This window comes from Mustela lutreola, chromosome 17 (genome assembly GCF_030435805.1).
Source record: "Mustela lutreola isolate mMusLut2 chromosome 17, mMusLut2.pri, whole genome shotgun sequence".
NCBI classification, from domain to species: domain Eukaryota; kingdom Metazoa; phylum Chordata; class Mammalia; order Carnivora; family Mustelidae; genus Mustela; species Mustela lutreola.
In genome coordinates, this window is record NC_081306.1 from 19,760,498 (window position 1) to 19,775,846 (window position 15,349).

Here is a 15,349-nt window from a genome sequence, read left to right on the forward strand (position 1 = left end):
CTCAATGCCACTGAATTGTACACATCAAAATGGTTAATGTTAGAACGGCTGGTGGTTCTCTAACATGATTATCATTTAAGGATTTTTTTAGAAAGAACTTTTTTTTTTAAGATTTTATTTATTTATTTGACAGACAGAGATCACAAATAGGCAGAGAGGCAGGCAGAGAGAGAGAGAGAGAGAAAAGCAGGCTCCCTGCTGAGCAGAGAGCCCCATGAGGAGCTTGATCCCAGGACCCTGGGATCATGATCTGAGCCGAAGGCAGAGGCTTTAACCCACTGAGCAACCCAGGCGACCCTAGAAAGAACTTTTAAGATCAAAACTATTTTTATCTTCATTTTTAAAAAAATTTTTAAAGATTTTATTTATTTGACAGAGATAGATCACAAGTAGACAGAGAGGCTGGCAGAGAGAGAGGAGGAAGAGGCTCCCCGCTGAGCAGAGGGCCTCCTGCTGAGCTCAATCCTAGGACCCTGAGATCATGACTGGAGCTGAAAGCAGAGGTTTAACCCACTGAGCCACCCAGGCCCCCCTTGATCTTCATTTTAAAGATAAGGAAACTATGGCACAGATAGATTGAGTAACTTGCCCAAGGCCACACAGCTACTAAGGAACTCAAACCGAGGACTCTAGTTCTCCAGTGCTGCTTTCTGCTTGGGACTGTAGCTGAATGACTAAGATGATATGATTTTGCACCCTGGACTATAAAGCAACTTGTTCTAGGCTAAGGAGGTTCTAGAAGGATGGGCTGAATTCCATGGGATCTCTGGTGGGGGCAGTGAAAAGTCAGTCCCAGGGCAGGACCTTCAGCCTCTATCTGCTGCCTCCTACTTGCCCTGCGGGAATGACCAAGCCAAAGTTGCCTTGTGGTGAGGTAATTTTTGAAGACTCCAGGAACCACCCCGCATCTCTGACTATCTCTTCCACCAAAGGGACCCTGCTGTAGGAAATAAAACTATTAGCAATCCATTTATTTGAGTAAAAATACTGGGCCCAAATGCAGATATCCTCAGAATGAGCTGTCCTGCAGGAAAATGTCCTCAGTTGGATAGCTCAGTGTGACACCAAAAATGGATGGGGTGAGGAGGAGGGTGAGAGTAAGAGGGTCCAAAGTTCAGACCTTTGGGGGGACACAAGTGGCCCTTGATGTGGGCCCTGGAATACATGAGCGCCCCAGGACAGTACTGAAGATGGAGAGGATTGGACGTTTTTTTTTAATTGTGGTTAAGATACTTAAAAGTTATGATCCTAACCATTTTTAAGTGTACAGTCCAATGGTTTTTAGTACATTCACAAAGTTATGCAACTATCCATCACTATCTAGTCCCAGAACTTTTTTTTTTTTATGATTTTATTTATTTATCAGAGAGAGAGAGAGTGCACAGGCAGTGGGAGCAGGAGACAGAGGGTGAAGGAGTCTGATGTAGGACTCGATCCCAGGACCCTGGGATCATGACCTGAGCTGAAGGCAGACACTTAACTGACTGAGCCACCCAGGCATCCCAGCCCCAGAACATTTTCATCACCGGAAAAGGAAACCTGCATCCATCAGGCAGTCCCTCCTCCTTTCTTCCTCCCCGGCCCCTAGCAACCCCCAATCTGCTTTCAATACCATATCTCATCCAATCCCAGGGCTGCCTCTAAGTACCTATCCCTTCCCAGAGTGGAGCTCAGAAACCTCCTGTAGTTGGGAATCTCGAGGGGCATAAGGGTCCTTGGCAGGGTGGCTGTGTACAGGTGTGTAGGTTGTAACATGCACAACTCTATGCAGGGGTCCCTGTCACTGGACGGCTTTGGTGGAACAGGAAGCTGAGCCTGGAGGGACCTGATCCAGGAGGCTGCACAGCCGGTACTGCACGCCCAGACCCCCCGTCCACCCCCAGTTCTAGTTAATTGCACATAAGCTCTGGGACTCCAGCAGGAGCTGCAGGTGGGGTCAGGGTCCAAAGGTGAGTAAAAGGCTGTCCAAGTCCCAGGAGGTCTCAGCGAGGACGGAAGAGACAGGGAACAAAGGTAGGGTGCACCAGGAGTCACTGTGGCGCCTGGGAGGGGGCTGGGTGGCAGTGAGGTGAGGCGTGGGTGCCGGAGTCAGGTCAGCCTGGGTATGAATTCTGGCCCTGCCACCTTGTAGTGTCCCTGCAGTGTAGATGGCCACAGTGTTCCCTCCTTTAAAGTGGGGATAACGTGGACATTGCGTAGCCTTAAAAAAGAAGAGGATTCTGCCACATGCTGTGACATGGATGAATCTTTTTTTTTTTTTTTTTTTAGATTTTATTTATTTATTTATTTATCAGGGAGAGAGAGCGCGCACACACAAGTAGGCAGAGTGGCGGAGAGAGAAGCAGGCTCCTTTCCGAGCAAGGAGCCCAATGCAGGACTCCATCCCAGGACCCTGGGATCATGACCTGAGCCGAAGGCCGTGGTTTAACCGACTGAGCCACCCAGGTGCCCATCACGGATGAATCTTGAAGACACGGTGCTCAGTGAAAGAAGCCAGTCACAAAAGGACAGATAGTGTTTGAGGTCCATTATGTGAAGGACCTAGAGTGGACAAATTCAGAGAGACAGAAAATGGAAGGGTGGGGGAGGGCGGAGGGGAAAATGGGGAGTTAATGTTTAATGGGGACAGAGTTTCAGTTTTGCAAGATAAGAAAGAAGGTTGAGGGGTCCGGATGATGGTGATGATTGCCCAACATCATGAATGGGCTTGATTCCACTGAACTGAGCACTTAAAAATAGTTAAAGTGGCAAGTCTTTTTTTTTTTTAAAGATTTTATTTATTTATTTGACAGATAGAGATCACAAGTAGATGGAGAGGTAGGCAGAGAGAGAGAGAGGAAAAAGCAGGCTCCCTGCTGAGCAGAGAGGCCAATGTGGGGCTCCATCCCAGGACGCTGGGAACATGACCTGAGCCGAAGGCAGAGGCTTTAACCCACTGAGCCACCCAGGCGCCCCTAAAATGGCAAGTCTTTTATCCACGTTTTTATTTTAATTCCAGTTAGTAAAATGGAAGTCTCGTATTAAGTATATCTGACCATAATAATTCAAGAAATCAAGTTGGGAAAAATTTTTTAGTGATGTAGGAGTAAATAATGTCAGCTAGGACAGAAGGACCATTTTCCAGGGGACTTCGGGAACAGGGTGGCATTTGAGATGGTGCAGTGGAGGAAAGTGATAACTCTCCCTTATTAAGACATAATTCTCGCATTATACAGTACACCCACATATAGCATATGAGCCGAAGGTGAGTAAAAGGTGTATTCGCAAAATGGTGCAACCACCGCCACCAATTTTTTTTTTTAAAGATTTTATTTATTTATTTGAAAGATAGAGATCACAAGCAGGCAGAGGGAGAGGAAGGGAAGCAGGCTCCCCACCGAGCAGAGAGCCCGATGTGGGGCTCTATCCCAGAACCCTGGGATCATGACCTGAGCTGAAGGCAGAGGCTTTAACCCACTGAGCCACCCAGGCGCCCCTCTATTCTGGACATTTCTTGTCAATGAAATTATGTGCAACATGGCCTTTCGTGACTGGCTTCTCTCACTGAGCATCGTGTCTCCGAGGTTCCTCCATGTTCCCCCAGCCCCTACGTCCCTCCTTTTACCCATGACCTTCCCCAGGCCCCAAGTTGCCTTGATGGCACACAGAGTCCCCCGTTGGGGCAGGGAAGAAGGAACCTTGCATATTAGTTTCCCACTGCTACTCTAGTGTCATTAAAAAAAAAACACCTACAAATTAATTATCTGACATGTGAAATCAGTCTCATTGGGCTAAAAAGTCAGAATGTCAGCAGGGTTTGCTGCTTCTGGAACCTCTGAAGGGAGAATCCATTTCCGTGCCTTTTCCAGCTCCTAGAGGCTGCTGCATTCCTTGGCTTGTGACCCTTGCCTGCATCGTCAGATCTCATCTTTTCATCTCTAGCTGCGCTGGTCACTGCGAGGCCTTCTTTTCTCAATGTGTGTCCATGTTGCAAATCGCCTTCTGCCTTTCTTTTATAAGGACACCTGTCACTGGATACAGGGCACACTCTAAGTCCAGGACAATATCATCTTGAGATTCTTAACTTAATTGCATCTGCAATTAAGGTTCTTTTCCAAATCAGGTCACATTCCTAGATTGCTGGGGGGTTAGGACTTGGATTTATCTTTTCTGGGAGGGCCACCATTAGCCCACTGCAGGGCCCAACTGTGGTTGTACCTTGGGTTGGTTTGCCTCCTTCTGGTGCATTTTCCCTCTTGCTCCTGCTTTTCTGGCCTGGGGTCCCTGTAAAAGCAAAGTCTCTGCACCCAAGCTCTTGGGGGGACAAGGACCAGGACAGCTATGGCCTCTGACTCCTCTGGGTTGGAAGGAGGATGCATTGCTGTTGCCTTTCAGCAAATCAGTTGTGACCCCCACGCCCCATCCTAGGCTCCTCTAGAACAGTGCTGGTGGGAGCATGGATGGGCAGAGGGAGAGGTGAGACCTGAGAGAGGTTAGACCATGGTGCTGGAACTGGGCACTGCAGTGTTAAGGGGTCAGCCTAGGTCATGATTCTGCTCGCCACGCTGGAGTCAGACCAAGATGCTAGGCAGGTAGGAGATTGGCCACAGGCATCAAAACCTACGCTTGGCCTCATTAACTGGGCAGACCCCAAGGGAACCCCCCAACACACCCAGTTCAATCTCTGAAGCCCCAGCTGCCCCTGCCTGGGGGATGGGCCAGGGTCCTGGGCTGTCCACTTCTCCTCTGTGCCTGGGGCCAGTGGAAGTCACTGGAGCCACTGGAAGTGATAATCACCAACCACATGCAGCTGTTTCAATTTAAATTAATCACATGGATATGAATATATATTTATATAAATAATAATAAATATGACCAATAAATTCAAAATTCACTTGCACTAGCCTCATTTCAAGTGCTCAGCACATCTCAGGAAGTGCCATTGGACAGGGCTTCTCCAGAGCTGCCCCTAGACCAGCAGAAACTGGGCCCTTTCCGGAGAACAGGAAGGGCGGACTGAACAGGGGGCGAAAGAGAGGTTGTTTGTCCAGAGCCAACTGCTGTTGACTCATCATTCCTGGGGCCTGGGCTCAGGCGAGGGATTAAGCCTGAGCCAGTGACCAGAGAATGGTCTGGGAGGGCAGCGTATGGGAGCTTGGCCATCCAGGTCCGTGGCAGGAATGTTTGACCTCAGCAGAGAGAGTGGACAAAAGGTCCAGGCAGACCCAGACCTAGGCAAGCAGGAGAGAGACTGGGGGCGGGGAGCAGTTCTAATTTACACCACAAATGGCAAAAATGCAGTGAGCCCATGCAGTGCGGGGTCACTTCTTTTTTTCACTTAATACCCTGAGCGCTGTCTTCCTTGTGAGGCCTACACGTCCACCCCCCATGTGGCCGTGGCCGTCCACCCCCCATGTGGCCGTGGCCGTGGCTTATGTCAGTTTCAGCACTCATCAGCTACATCTCCCCGGCCCCCCCTTGCTGAGTATTAGGTTATTTTATCTCTTTAAAACGTGTTGTCGGGGCTTCCTGGGTGGTTCAGTGGGTTAAGCCTCTGCCTTCGGCTCAGGTCATGATCCCAGGGTCCTGAGATTGAGCCCGCATCGGGTTCTCTGCTCAGCAGGGAGCCTGCTTCCCCCTCTCTCTCCTTTTGTTGCTCTGCCTACTTGTGGTCTCTCTCTGTGTTATAAATAAATAAAATATTTTTTAAAGAGTAATAAAACGTGTTGTCTGTCTGTCTGCTTTTCTGTCTCTCGCTTCTCTGTGAATGAATACATGGGTCATAAGTTGTTAGCTGCTATATACCCAGGGCTGGGCATACAGCAGATGCCCAATAAATAGATGGGTGGATGTGTGGGAGGCACTGGGGAGGCAAGAAGATCCTCCCCTGAGGGGTAGGGGGAGCTGATTCCTGTGGGAGTATCAGTGATGCTAGGGAGGATGATGAGGGAACTAGGGTCGTTCCCTTGCCTCTCTCCCCTCCCTTGCCAGGGCACCAACCACGCTCAGAACCTCGGGTCAGACTGCTTTCCTCACAGTGTCACTGGGTCCCCTGCTCCACGACTTTGTCTGCCTGGGGTGCTCCATCACTGGGGACCCAGGACAGGTGCCGTCATCTACCCACAGATGACATTAAACTCACCGTCCCCGACCCCCACCCCTCTGCAGCAAGCTACATGAGGGCAGGGACCTGTGTCTGTTGTGCTCAACCTTGTATCCCGAGTGCCTAAAACAGGCCTTGTCACATTGTAGGTTGTCAATAAATATTTGATGAATGAATGAACAAACACCTTCTCTTCACCATGGTTCCAACGCAGGACCTACTAATCTTTGGTCAGTTCTCCTCTGTGACCTTCCCTGTGACTGCTACCGTACATTGACCCTCCTGTTCATTCATTCAGCAGTGACCCTGAGCACCTACTTTGTGCCAGGCAGCCTGCTGAATGGGGACCCATGTGGGGACAAGGATGCTAGCCCAGACTGCTTGGTTGTTGGTTTTTGCTATTTTTTTTTTTTTAAGATTTATTGATTTATTTTGGAGAGTGAGAGAGTGCAAGTGGGGGTGGGGCAGAGGGAGAGGGGGGGGGGGAAGCAGACTCCCTGTTGAGTGGAGAGCCCGATGCTGGGCTTGATCCCAGGACCTGAGCTGATCAAGAGTCAGATGCTGAACCACCGGAGCCACCCAGGTGCCCCAAATTGCAGGGCTTATTTATTATTGTTTATTTTTAAAGATTTTATTTCTTTGACAGAAAGAGACCACGAGAGAGTGGGAGAGGGAGAAGCAGGCTTCCCCCCGAGCAGAGCAGAGAGTCCGATGTGGGGCTCGATCCCAGGACCCCAGGATCATGACCTGAGCCACAGGCAGATGCTTAACGAATGAGCCACCCAGGCACCCCAAATTGCAGGGTTTGAATCCTGAGTCCTCTCCTGACCACCTTGAGCAGACACTTCCTGTCTTGGAGCCTTGGTTTCCACATCTGAAAAGTGGGGAGAGGAGGAGGGCTAGTTCATCTCCTTCGTGGCAGTCCTGGTTTCACTGTTGGGTGCTGATGTCAAGACTCATTGGATGGTACACTCCCCCCCCACCAAGATTTTATTTATTTGAGAAAAAGAGACAGAGATAGTGAGAGAGAGCACAAGTGGGGTGGAGAAGGGGAAGCAGGCCTCCCGAAGCGGGGCTCGATCCCAGGACCCTGGGATCATGACCTGGGCTGAAGGCAGACGCTTAATGACTGACTGAGCCACCCAGGCACCCCTGGATGGTACCTTGAAATACGCATCCTTTGTTGTATGTCTGTCACACCTCAGTGAACCTGGAACCCGTAGGCCAAGCACTTAGCACAGGCCTAGCACACAGTAAACACTCAGCAGGGTTGTGACTGCTAGTCTTCACTACATGTCTTACTTCACCAAATCCTTCAAGCCCCTGGGGCACAGGTGTTAGAGTTTTCCCCATTCTGCAGGTGGAGAAGCTGAGGTTCAGAGAAGGAAAGACCTTTCCCCAGGGTCACACAGCTAGGAAACAGAGGCGTTAGGATTTGATCACTTTTTTTTTTTTTAAGATTTTATTTATTTATTTGACAGGGAGAAAGATCACAAGTAGGCAGAGAGGCAGGCAGAGAGAGAGGGGGACGCAGGCTCCCCGCTGAGCAGAGAGCCCGATGTGGGGCTCGATCCCAGGACCCTGAGATCATGACCTGAGCTGAAGGCAGAGGCTTAACCCACTGAGCCACCCAGGTGCCCCAGGATTTGATATCTTAACTCATTGGCTCTTTCCCAGTTTATAGATGGGGAAACTGAGGTTCAGAGGGTTTAAGCCCCTTGCCTGTCACACAGCTGGGTACACGGCAGAATCAGGATTCAAACCCAGATTGACTTCAAGCTAAAACCCAATTTGATTCTGCCCCTTGTTGCCTAGCTTGCCCATCACGTAGACCTCCAGGCTCTGGAGGGAATGGGGTTTTGACCTTCTGACCTGGGCCATCCCCAAGGGCTGCCACACCCTGGACAATGGCCCCAGAAATGCAGACTTACCGGTCTGGGCAGCGTGAGCCCTGGCAGGGCCCCACAAGGCGGGGTGGGAGGAAGAAAGGTTGGGCGTTTAGGGGAGGATCGGAGTTTTGGGGTAGGGATGGGCAGCCTGTCCTGCGGGGATCCCAAGCCTGGCAGAGCCTGTCTGGTCCCACCCAGCTCTGCTCTCTGCCTGACAGTGTGACCTCCTCACTGGGAGGCCCTTCTGGCCTGGCTGAGAGGCCCAGAGAAGGGCTTAGAATGAGGTGTCCAGAGAGAGGGAGCAGGTTGTACTGGAAAGCAATCCAGGGTTCATGATGAGGCCTGGATCGGCCAGATGGACTGATGGGCTAGCAGGGCTGGGTCAGAGTGGGAGAGGCAGGGTCTGAGAGTCCCAGTGCAGAGCTGAGGGTTAACCCCTCGGTCCGGGGGAAGGGCCAGGGCTACAGGGGGGCACCAGGGCTTCAGAGTGGCCGCTATTCTATTCAACCACTGTCAGGAGCTGTTTCAGTATTTTGACAACACACAGCCGTTCTAGATTCACACCTGCGTCCAGAGGGAGCTGGCAAGAGGGTCCTCTGAGCAGCGGCTCTCTGGGAGGGCAGCAGGGTGGGGCTGCCTGGCAAGCAGTGGGGAGATGGCCAGGATAGGGCAGCCTGCCCGGTGTGGGGGGCCCTGCGGGTAGGGCCCCGAGGCACATTCTCAGGGGATGATTCAGGAGCTGAGTAGGGTGACTCACCACGGACCCTTTCCTCCCTCTGCTGCCAGGGTCCAGCCTCCCCTCTGGCCCCAGGGGTGTTGTGGGGAGCTCACCAGGCCCCCACAACCGAGTGTGAGTCAGCCCAGCTGGGCTGGAGAGCCAACATGATTTTTCCATCCCTTGCATTGTTCTGCAAGAAAAGTAAATACATGTTACAAAACGCAGGGTGAAGCTGGGCCAGTCCCCTCCTGTCCCCTTGAAGAGTGGGGGAGAGGGCTTTCCGTGCCAGGGGCTTGGGGCGCCCCATGCCACAATGAGTTTTCCCCATTTTACAGATGGGGAAACCGAGACCCCAGTGGGCGAAGCCACCCCACTCCCGCAAGGGTACACAGGTGGGGGCGTGGCTGAGCCAGGATTCAAACCCAGGTGGGCTTCAAGCTACAGCCTGGGGGCTCTTTCCAGGTGGGAGCAGGTACTGCATCTGTCTGTTCGCAGCTGTGTTTCTCCGGGGGACCCAGAGTGTGCTTCTTAGGACGGTTTCAGTAACCAGAGTGTAGGTGTTTGTTAACATGCAGATTCCTAGGCCCTTCTAGATCCATCCCACCAGGGGACTCTAGAATCTGCATTTTAAAATGCTCCTCAGGTGGGGTGTGGGGTCACACAGTTGGAGACAGGAGATGGCTGTCCACAGGACGATGGGAGAAGGCGGTGTGGTTAGGGACGGGCTGCAGGTCCCACACACCCCTGTCTCTGGGGCTGGGAGAATGCTGCCCTTCTTGTTTGAAACTGGTTCACAGGAACACCCCAAGCCAGTGAGGGAGTGAGCACCTCTCCAGCCTCTCCAACCGCTGGGGAAACAACCACAGCAAACAACGAGGGTGTGTGTGACCCTTCGGAAGGCGGTGGCCTCCTGGGAGTCAGCAGCCAGGCCCCGCTGCAGAGAGGGGCCAGGGTTCAGGGACCGAGGATGGTCTGGTTGCCAGGGCACTGCAGGAGGCCCCTACAGGTGCCACCTCCGTGGGTTTAACCATCAGGCAAACCCCAGGAAAGCAAACACCCTCCCCCGAACCCCCACCCCCAGCCGACCGACCCGGGAATGAGTCACTTGGCATAAGAGGGCTCCACGGAACCAAACAAATCCCATCTGCCCAGAGGAGGATGCACGGGGCCAGAACACGGCTCCCACCCCATCCGGCCTGCCCACAGACGAGTGTCCTGCACACGTGTGTATACACACAGAGCCTCGCCGGCTCCGAGTCCAGATTTCAGAGAACAGAGCAGGGAGGGATGGTGAAGCACGGCCCAGATTTCCTCCCTGAATCTGCTAATTCTCCCCAGCTGAGTCAGCAGGAGGCCGGGAGGGTGGAGATGGGTGGGGGTCCGAGCTCCGTGCTAGAGCAGGCTGACCCAGGAATCAGCTCCGCTGGGCACCAGCCCTCTCAGGGCCTCAGTGCCCTTCCCTGGAACGTGAGATAAGAGTGCTTTGCCCCATGTGGGGAGAGCTGGCTGCTTCACCCAGCGGGGGTCCTTGGAGAGAACCAATCAGCTGAGGCAGGTTGGGCACATGCCATGTTGCCTGGCACGGAGTCTGTCCTCCATAAATGAGAAATGACATAAATATCGTCAGTGTCACGACTGTTATCAGCAGCTGAGCTTCAAGGAGGCTAACCTGGAGGTCCCTAGCCCGGTTTCCTTCCAAAGCCAACATCACCTTCCTTTTTTTTTCCTCTTAATTTATCTGTTTCAGAGAGAGAGCGAGCGAGCGAGAGAGCAGGGGGAGGGGCAGAGGGACAAGGAAAGAGAATTCCAAGCAGACTCTGTACTGAACTTGGAGCCTGGCATGGGGCTCTATCCCAAGACCCGTGAGATCACAACCGGAACCCTCAACGGACTGAGCCGCCCAGACACCCCTGATCATCACCTTTCTAAGAGGTGTGGGGAAAGACTTGGAAATTGGGACAAGTTTGGAGTTTTGACACAGTTTGGGGCTCCTATGACTGCTTGTACCCCTCAGCCCCACAAGCACCAGCCCCCAGCTGCAGATGTAACTCCCTCCCATTTGTGGAGCTGTCACTAACTGCAGGGGGCGTGCCACACACATGGGGGGCTCGCCCTCTGTGCTCGATGCTATTGTTGTGTGCCTATTTCACAGATGAGGACAACTGAGGCTGAGAGTGGCAAGATGACTTGCCCATATCCACACCGGCGAAAGGGACCAAGCGAGGACTCCACCCCAGGTCTCCCAGGCTGCTCCTTCCTGTCTTTGGAGCCCTGATAAGGCTCTTCCCAGACTCATCCAGCACAACTCAAAGAGCTCTATCTTTGTCTCAGCTCTTAGATTATCAGCAGCTTGAGGGGAGAGCAGTTTCCTGCTTCACCACATGTTCTTCCAGTCCCCAAGTTTTGTGTTTTTCATAATCTTTACCTACCAGTACTTCCCAGTTCAGTAAGAAAGTCCAACGAGGAAGACGGTTATCACCATCAAGTGTGATGGGTGCAGATAGAGGGGCATGCAGCCGGGATGGGGCGGGGAGGCAGTGAGAAGAGGGAATGCCCAACTTGGGTCATTTTTTAAAAGATCTTTATTTATTTATTTGACAGGCAGAGATCACAAGTAGGCAGAGCAGCAGGCGAGGGAGAGGGAGGGGAAAGCAGGCTCCCTACTGAGCAGAGAGCCTGATGCGGGGCTTGATCCAAGGACCCTGGGATCATGACCTGAGCTGAAGGCAGAGGCTTTAACCCACGGAGCCACCCAGGCACCCCAAGACTTGCATCATTTTTAATTTAAACAAGTTTAAAAATGGCAACCAAAAAGGTGATTCACGCAAATAAAAAATAAAATCAAGAGATTTTTTTAAAAAAATAAAAATACATAAAACATAAAATCAAAATACTGTAAAAGGGTATACAATGAAAATTCAGATATTTCTCTGGTCCCTCCTGAGGAGACTCACAGCTAAGTTTCTTGTGGTTCCTTCCAGAAGCTTTCTGTGCATTTACCCATGGATATTCTCTCCTTCGCACTTCTGGTGCCTGACCACGTGTGTCCACATCTGCCTGTCGTTCGTTTCCAGCTGCACGGTCTCCTGGTGTGGATGCATCATGGGTTATTTAACTAGTATCTCCCCATGGTCATCAGGTTGTCTCCAGGGCTGTCTCCATAGCAACAATGCTGCCAGGAACATCCCCTAAAGCATGCTTAGCTCCCGTGTAAGACACCCTGCAGGGATAGGTAATAGGGAGAAGTAAAGAAAGGGTTTCCAGGCAGAGTTGCCACAAGGGCAAAAGCAGATCCTGACTATGGCCCACTTGGGGTTGTGGGTGGGTAAACTCTGTGCTGAGTTTGGTTTCTGCAGGCCCTGGGTTCCCTGCCCCTCCCCCACCTGATACCTATTCCCAGGGTCAGCAGGATGGACTTGAGTCTCTTTGCCCCCCCAGCCCCCATCATAAAAGCCGCTGGATTCTGGTTCAGAGAGAGGCACCCCTGTGTATTTTGGGTTTTTTTCCCCTTTAAAAAAAAAAGATTTTATTTATTTGACAGACTGACATCACAAGGAGGCAGAGAGAGGAGGAAGCAGGCTCCCTGCTGAGCAGAGAGCCGGGTGTGGGGCTCCATCCCAGGACCCTGGGAGCATAACCTGAGCTGAAGACGGAGGCTTTAACCCAGGAAGCCACCCAGGTGCCCCTCCCTTTTCTTATCATTGTAGCGGAATCAGGCAGCCAAAGCTGGGAGAGTGTTAGTATCTGCAGGACGAGTGAATGAAGGAACCCCTGAAAGCAATAGGCCTTCCCCAAGAAAAATGCACATACGGACACACATTTTGAAAGAAGCTATAAGGATTCACAGACCCCCGCCGAAGACCACCCTCAGGTGCCTCATTAAGAATAAGATTTTCCTGGAGTCTCTGTAACACTTTGAAACTGAAGTCCTTTGGTGGCAGGGGCAAGAGATGGTCTAAATGTTCCCGTGTGTCTCAGATGCTCCGGGGTCCAGGGGTAGTAAAAGGCTTTGGGAATCAACTTCCACATCAATGTCCTTATTTTATTTTATTTTATTTAAAGATTTGATTTATTTATTTGAGAGAGAGACAGAGAGAGAGGGAACACAAGCAGGGAGAGTGGGAGAGGAAGAAGCAGGCTTCCCGCTGAGCAGGGAGCCTGATGCTGGGCTCCATCCCAGGACCCCAGGATCCCAGGATCCAAGGATCATGACCCAAGCTGAGGGTAGAGGCTTAACAACTGAGCCACTCAGATGCCCCAGCAATGTCCTTATTTTATAAATAATAACCTGTGGGGAAGGGACGGGCCTGAGGACTAGGAATGGGGCGGGTAGGGTTGGCGGACTCCTGCCTCCCTCCCCTGCAGACCTCATTGTTCCTCCTTTCCTGCTGGGCCCAGCCCTCACCCCCACTCCCCTCTAAAGTGGCCCTGAACCTTCCCAGCTGTCTGGGCCCCATTTGGGCTCACTGCCAGACTCGGTTTACTGTCTGTACAGCTCAGTCCTCTTGACTGGAACACACTTAACGGGGGTGGACAGTGGGCTGCACGCAGTCTATCCCAGGCACCCCACCGCGCACGATGTAACCTGAGCACACGCTGGCTATTTTGAACCAGAATCCAGCCGCTTTTATGACCAGCCATGAAGTATTTCTTTCATGCCAGGGCCTGGGGTCATTAGTTTCAAAGGATTTTTTGTCTACCTTCTAGATGGCCATGCTTCCTGTACATTTGGGCCAGACGCTGTGCTAAGTACTTTGTGTGGATTCTCAACAGTAAATCTTCAAAAGGACTCTCCTCCTAATCTTGGAGCTATGGCCAGTTGTTATCGCTGTTTGACAAATAAGGAAACTGAGGCTGGGAGCAGGAAGACGTCTTGCCGGGTGTCAGCTGACCATTTGTGGTTGAGGTCAGGGATCTGAATCAGGCAGGTGCGCTCCCCAACCTCTTTTCTCAATTGCCATCGGCACTACTACCACCTGAGTGTAACCGACCAGCTAGCCAAGGCACAGAGACACATCTAGTCTCTGCCACACCTGTCTGGGGGGAACCACCTGGGTGTGAGCCACGGAGACGCGAGCGCCGCGCGCGAGGGGCTGCGGAGAGCCAGGTGAGGGCCCTCAGCCAGGGGGCGCGCCAGGCCCGGGGGAGGGGGTGGTGAGTGTGAGGCTGGGTGTGCCCGGGAAAGCGGCCGGTGCGCGCCCGCCCACCTGCCAGTCACTAGAGAGCAGGGGCCGGGGAGGGTGGGCGGTGTCCCGACAGGTCCCCGTGTCCCACCCCCAGGCCAGGCTGGACGCTCCACTCGCTCTGCCCAGGCCGAGGGCGCGCGCCCAAGGGGCCTGGGAGCCCCGCCCGCCCGGTGGCCCCTCCTCCGGGAAGGTAAGCACCACCTTCTCCCCGAGCGGCGGGGAGAGCCGGAGGCCGGCGGTCGCCCCGCCCCCCGTGAGTAGTGACCGCTCGCCGCCGTCGCCGCGCCGCACTAGGGGTTTCTGCGCCGCCGCTCGCTCACCTGCGTCCCCTGCCCGCCCCTCGGTGCGCGCCGGGCCCGCCCGCCTCCCAGTGCCAGCCCGGCGCTGCGACCCGCCGCCCCCGCCCGCGCACCCCGAGCGCCACCATGAACTCGCTCTTCAGGAAGAGAAACAAAGGCAAATACAGCCCCACCGTGCAGACTCGGAGGTGAGTAGACGCCGCACGCCGCGCCCGGGACGGCGGCGGGAAACCAGCGCGCTGAGGGGCGTCCTAGGCGGGAAGCACAGCCCCGAGCGTGGGGGCAGCGACCTGGCCGGGAGAGCTGCAGAGCGCCCCCGAAAGCGTGGCCCAGGGGGCGGGGAGCTGAGCCGGGAGTGCGCGCCAGGAGGGAACGCGGCTCCGAGGGACACCCTTGAGCTGGCGAGCGCTGCCAGGGTGGGAATGGGGGTGGGCGCTGGGGGCGACCGAGGGGAAACATGATACTTGGCACCGGAGATTGTAGGAGCCCAGGGAGCATTAACTTGGTCACCTAGAGCGTGGAGAGCTGAGCTGGAAGTACAGGGGACTTCTGGAAGTACAGGGTCGCCCTTGCGCTGGGGGTTCTCCCGAGATGGGACGCACCGCAGGGGTGGACGGTGGTGTGTCGGGAGGAAGCTAAAGCCAAGGCGGGGGCGCCGCAGGGGACTCAGGAAGTTTCGTGTAGGGGCTCACGGGGGAAGGGAAATTGAGCTGGGCTGGGGAGGGGGGCGCTCGCCAGCGCTTCTTGGAGAGCGCGCAGGTGCTCCTGGCTTGGTGGGGCTGGAGGTGGGGCTGGTGTGCGGCGGCAAGGTGGTCTGTGTGCCGCCTGCGGCAGCCGTTCCCCGTACCTGCCACCCTGCCCTCCAGAGCGTCACCTAGAAAAACCCGTGGGTGTGTATGGGGTCGGTGGGTTAGGGGGGAACAGGCTGAGCCGCCCCTTTACCTCTGCCGGGGTTTGCGTGGCAGCTGGGCGTCATCCGAGCCTCCTTTTCGCTGCCTGACTTCCCAGGGGTGCGCCCCACCCCCCAGCCCAGAAACTGGCGGCGTCTCTGAGCCTCAGGTTCCCAGGGCGGCCTGGGAAGGGAATGACATGTCTTGATGTGTTTGCGTTGAGACGGCAGCCCACGTCCGTTTTGATAAGCCTAATGTAGTCATTTAATAACCGGTTTAGGGAAG

At 53.8% G+C, this 15,349-nt stretch overlaps 1 protein-coding gene across 2 annotated transcripts in view; it reads left to right on the plus strand.

Moving 5' to 3' along the window:
- Window positions 1-14,092: 14,092 nt before the first annotated feature.
- PPL (periplakin) overlaps window positions 14,093-15,349 on the plus strand; it is a 44,381-nt gene continuing 43,124 nt past the window's right edge. The window contains exon 1 of one of the 2 annotated variants that reach the window (XM_059154104.1): window positions 14,093-14,362. In XM_059154104.1, coding sequence (XP_059010087.1) covers window positions 14,301-14,362 — 62 coding nt within the window. In that variant the 5' untranslated portion in view covers window positions 14,093-14,300. The remainder of the gene's footprint in view (window positions 14,363-15,349) is intronic. The other variant, XM_059154103.1, reaches the window with a different exon arrangement.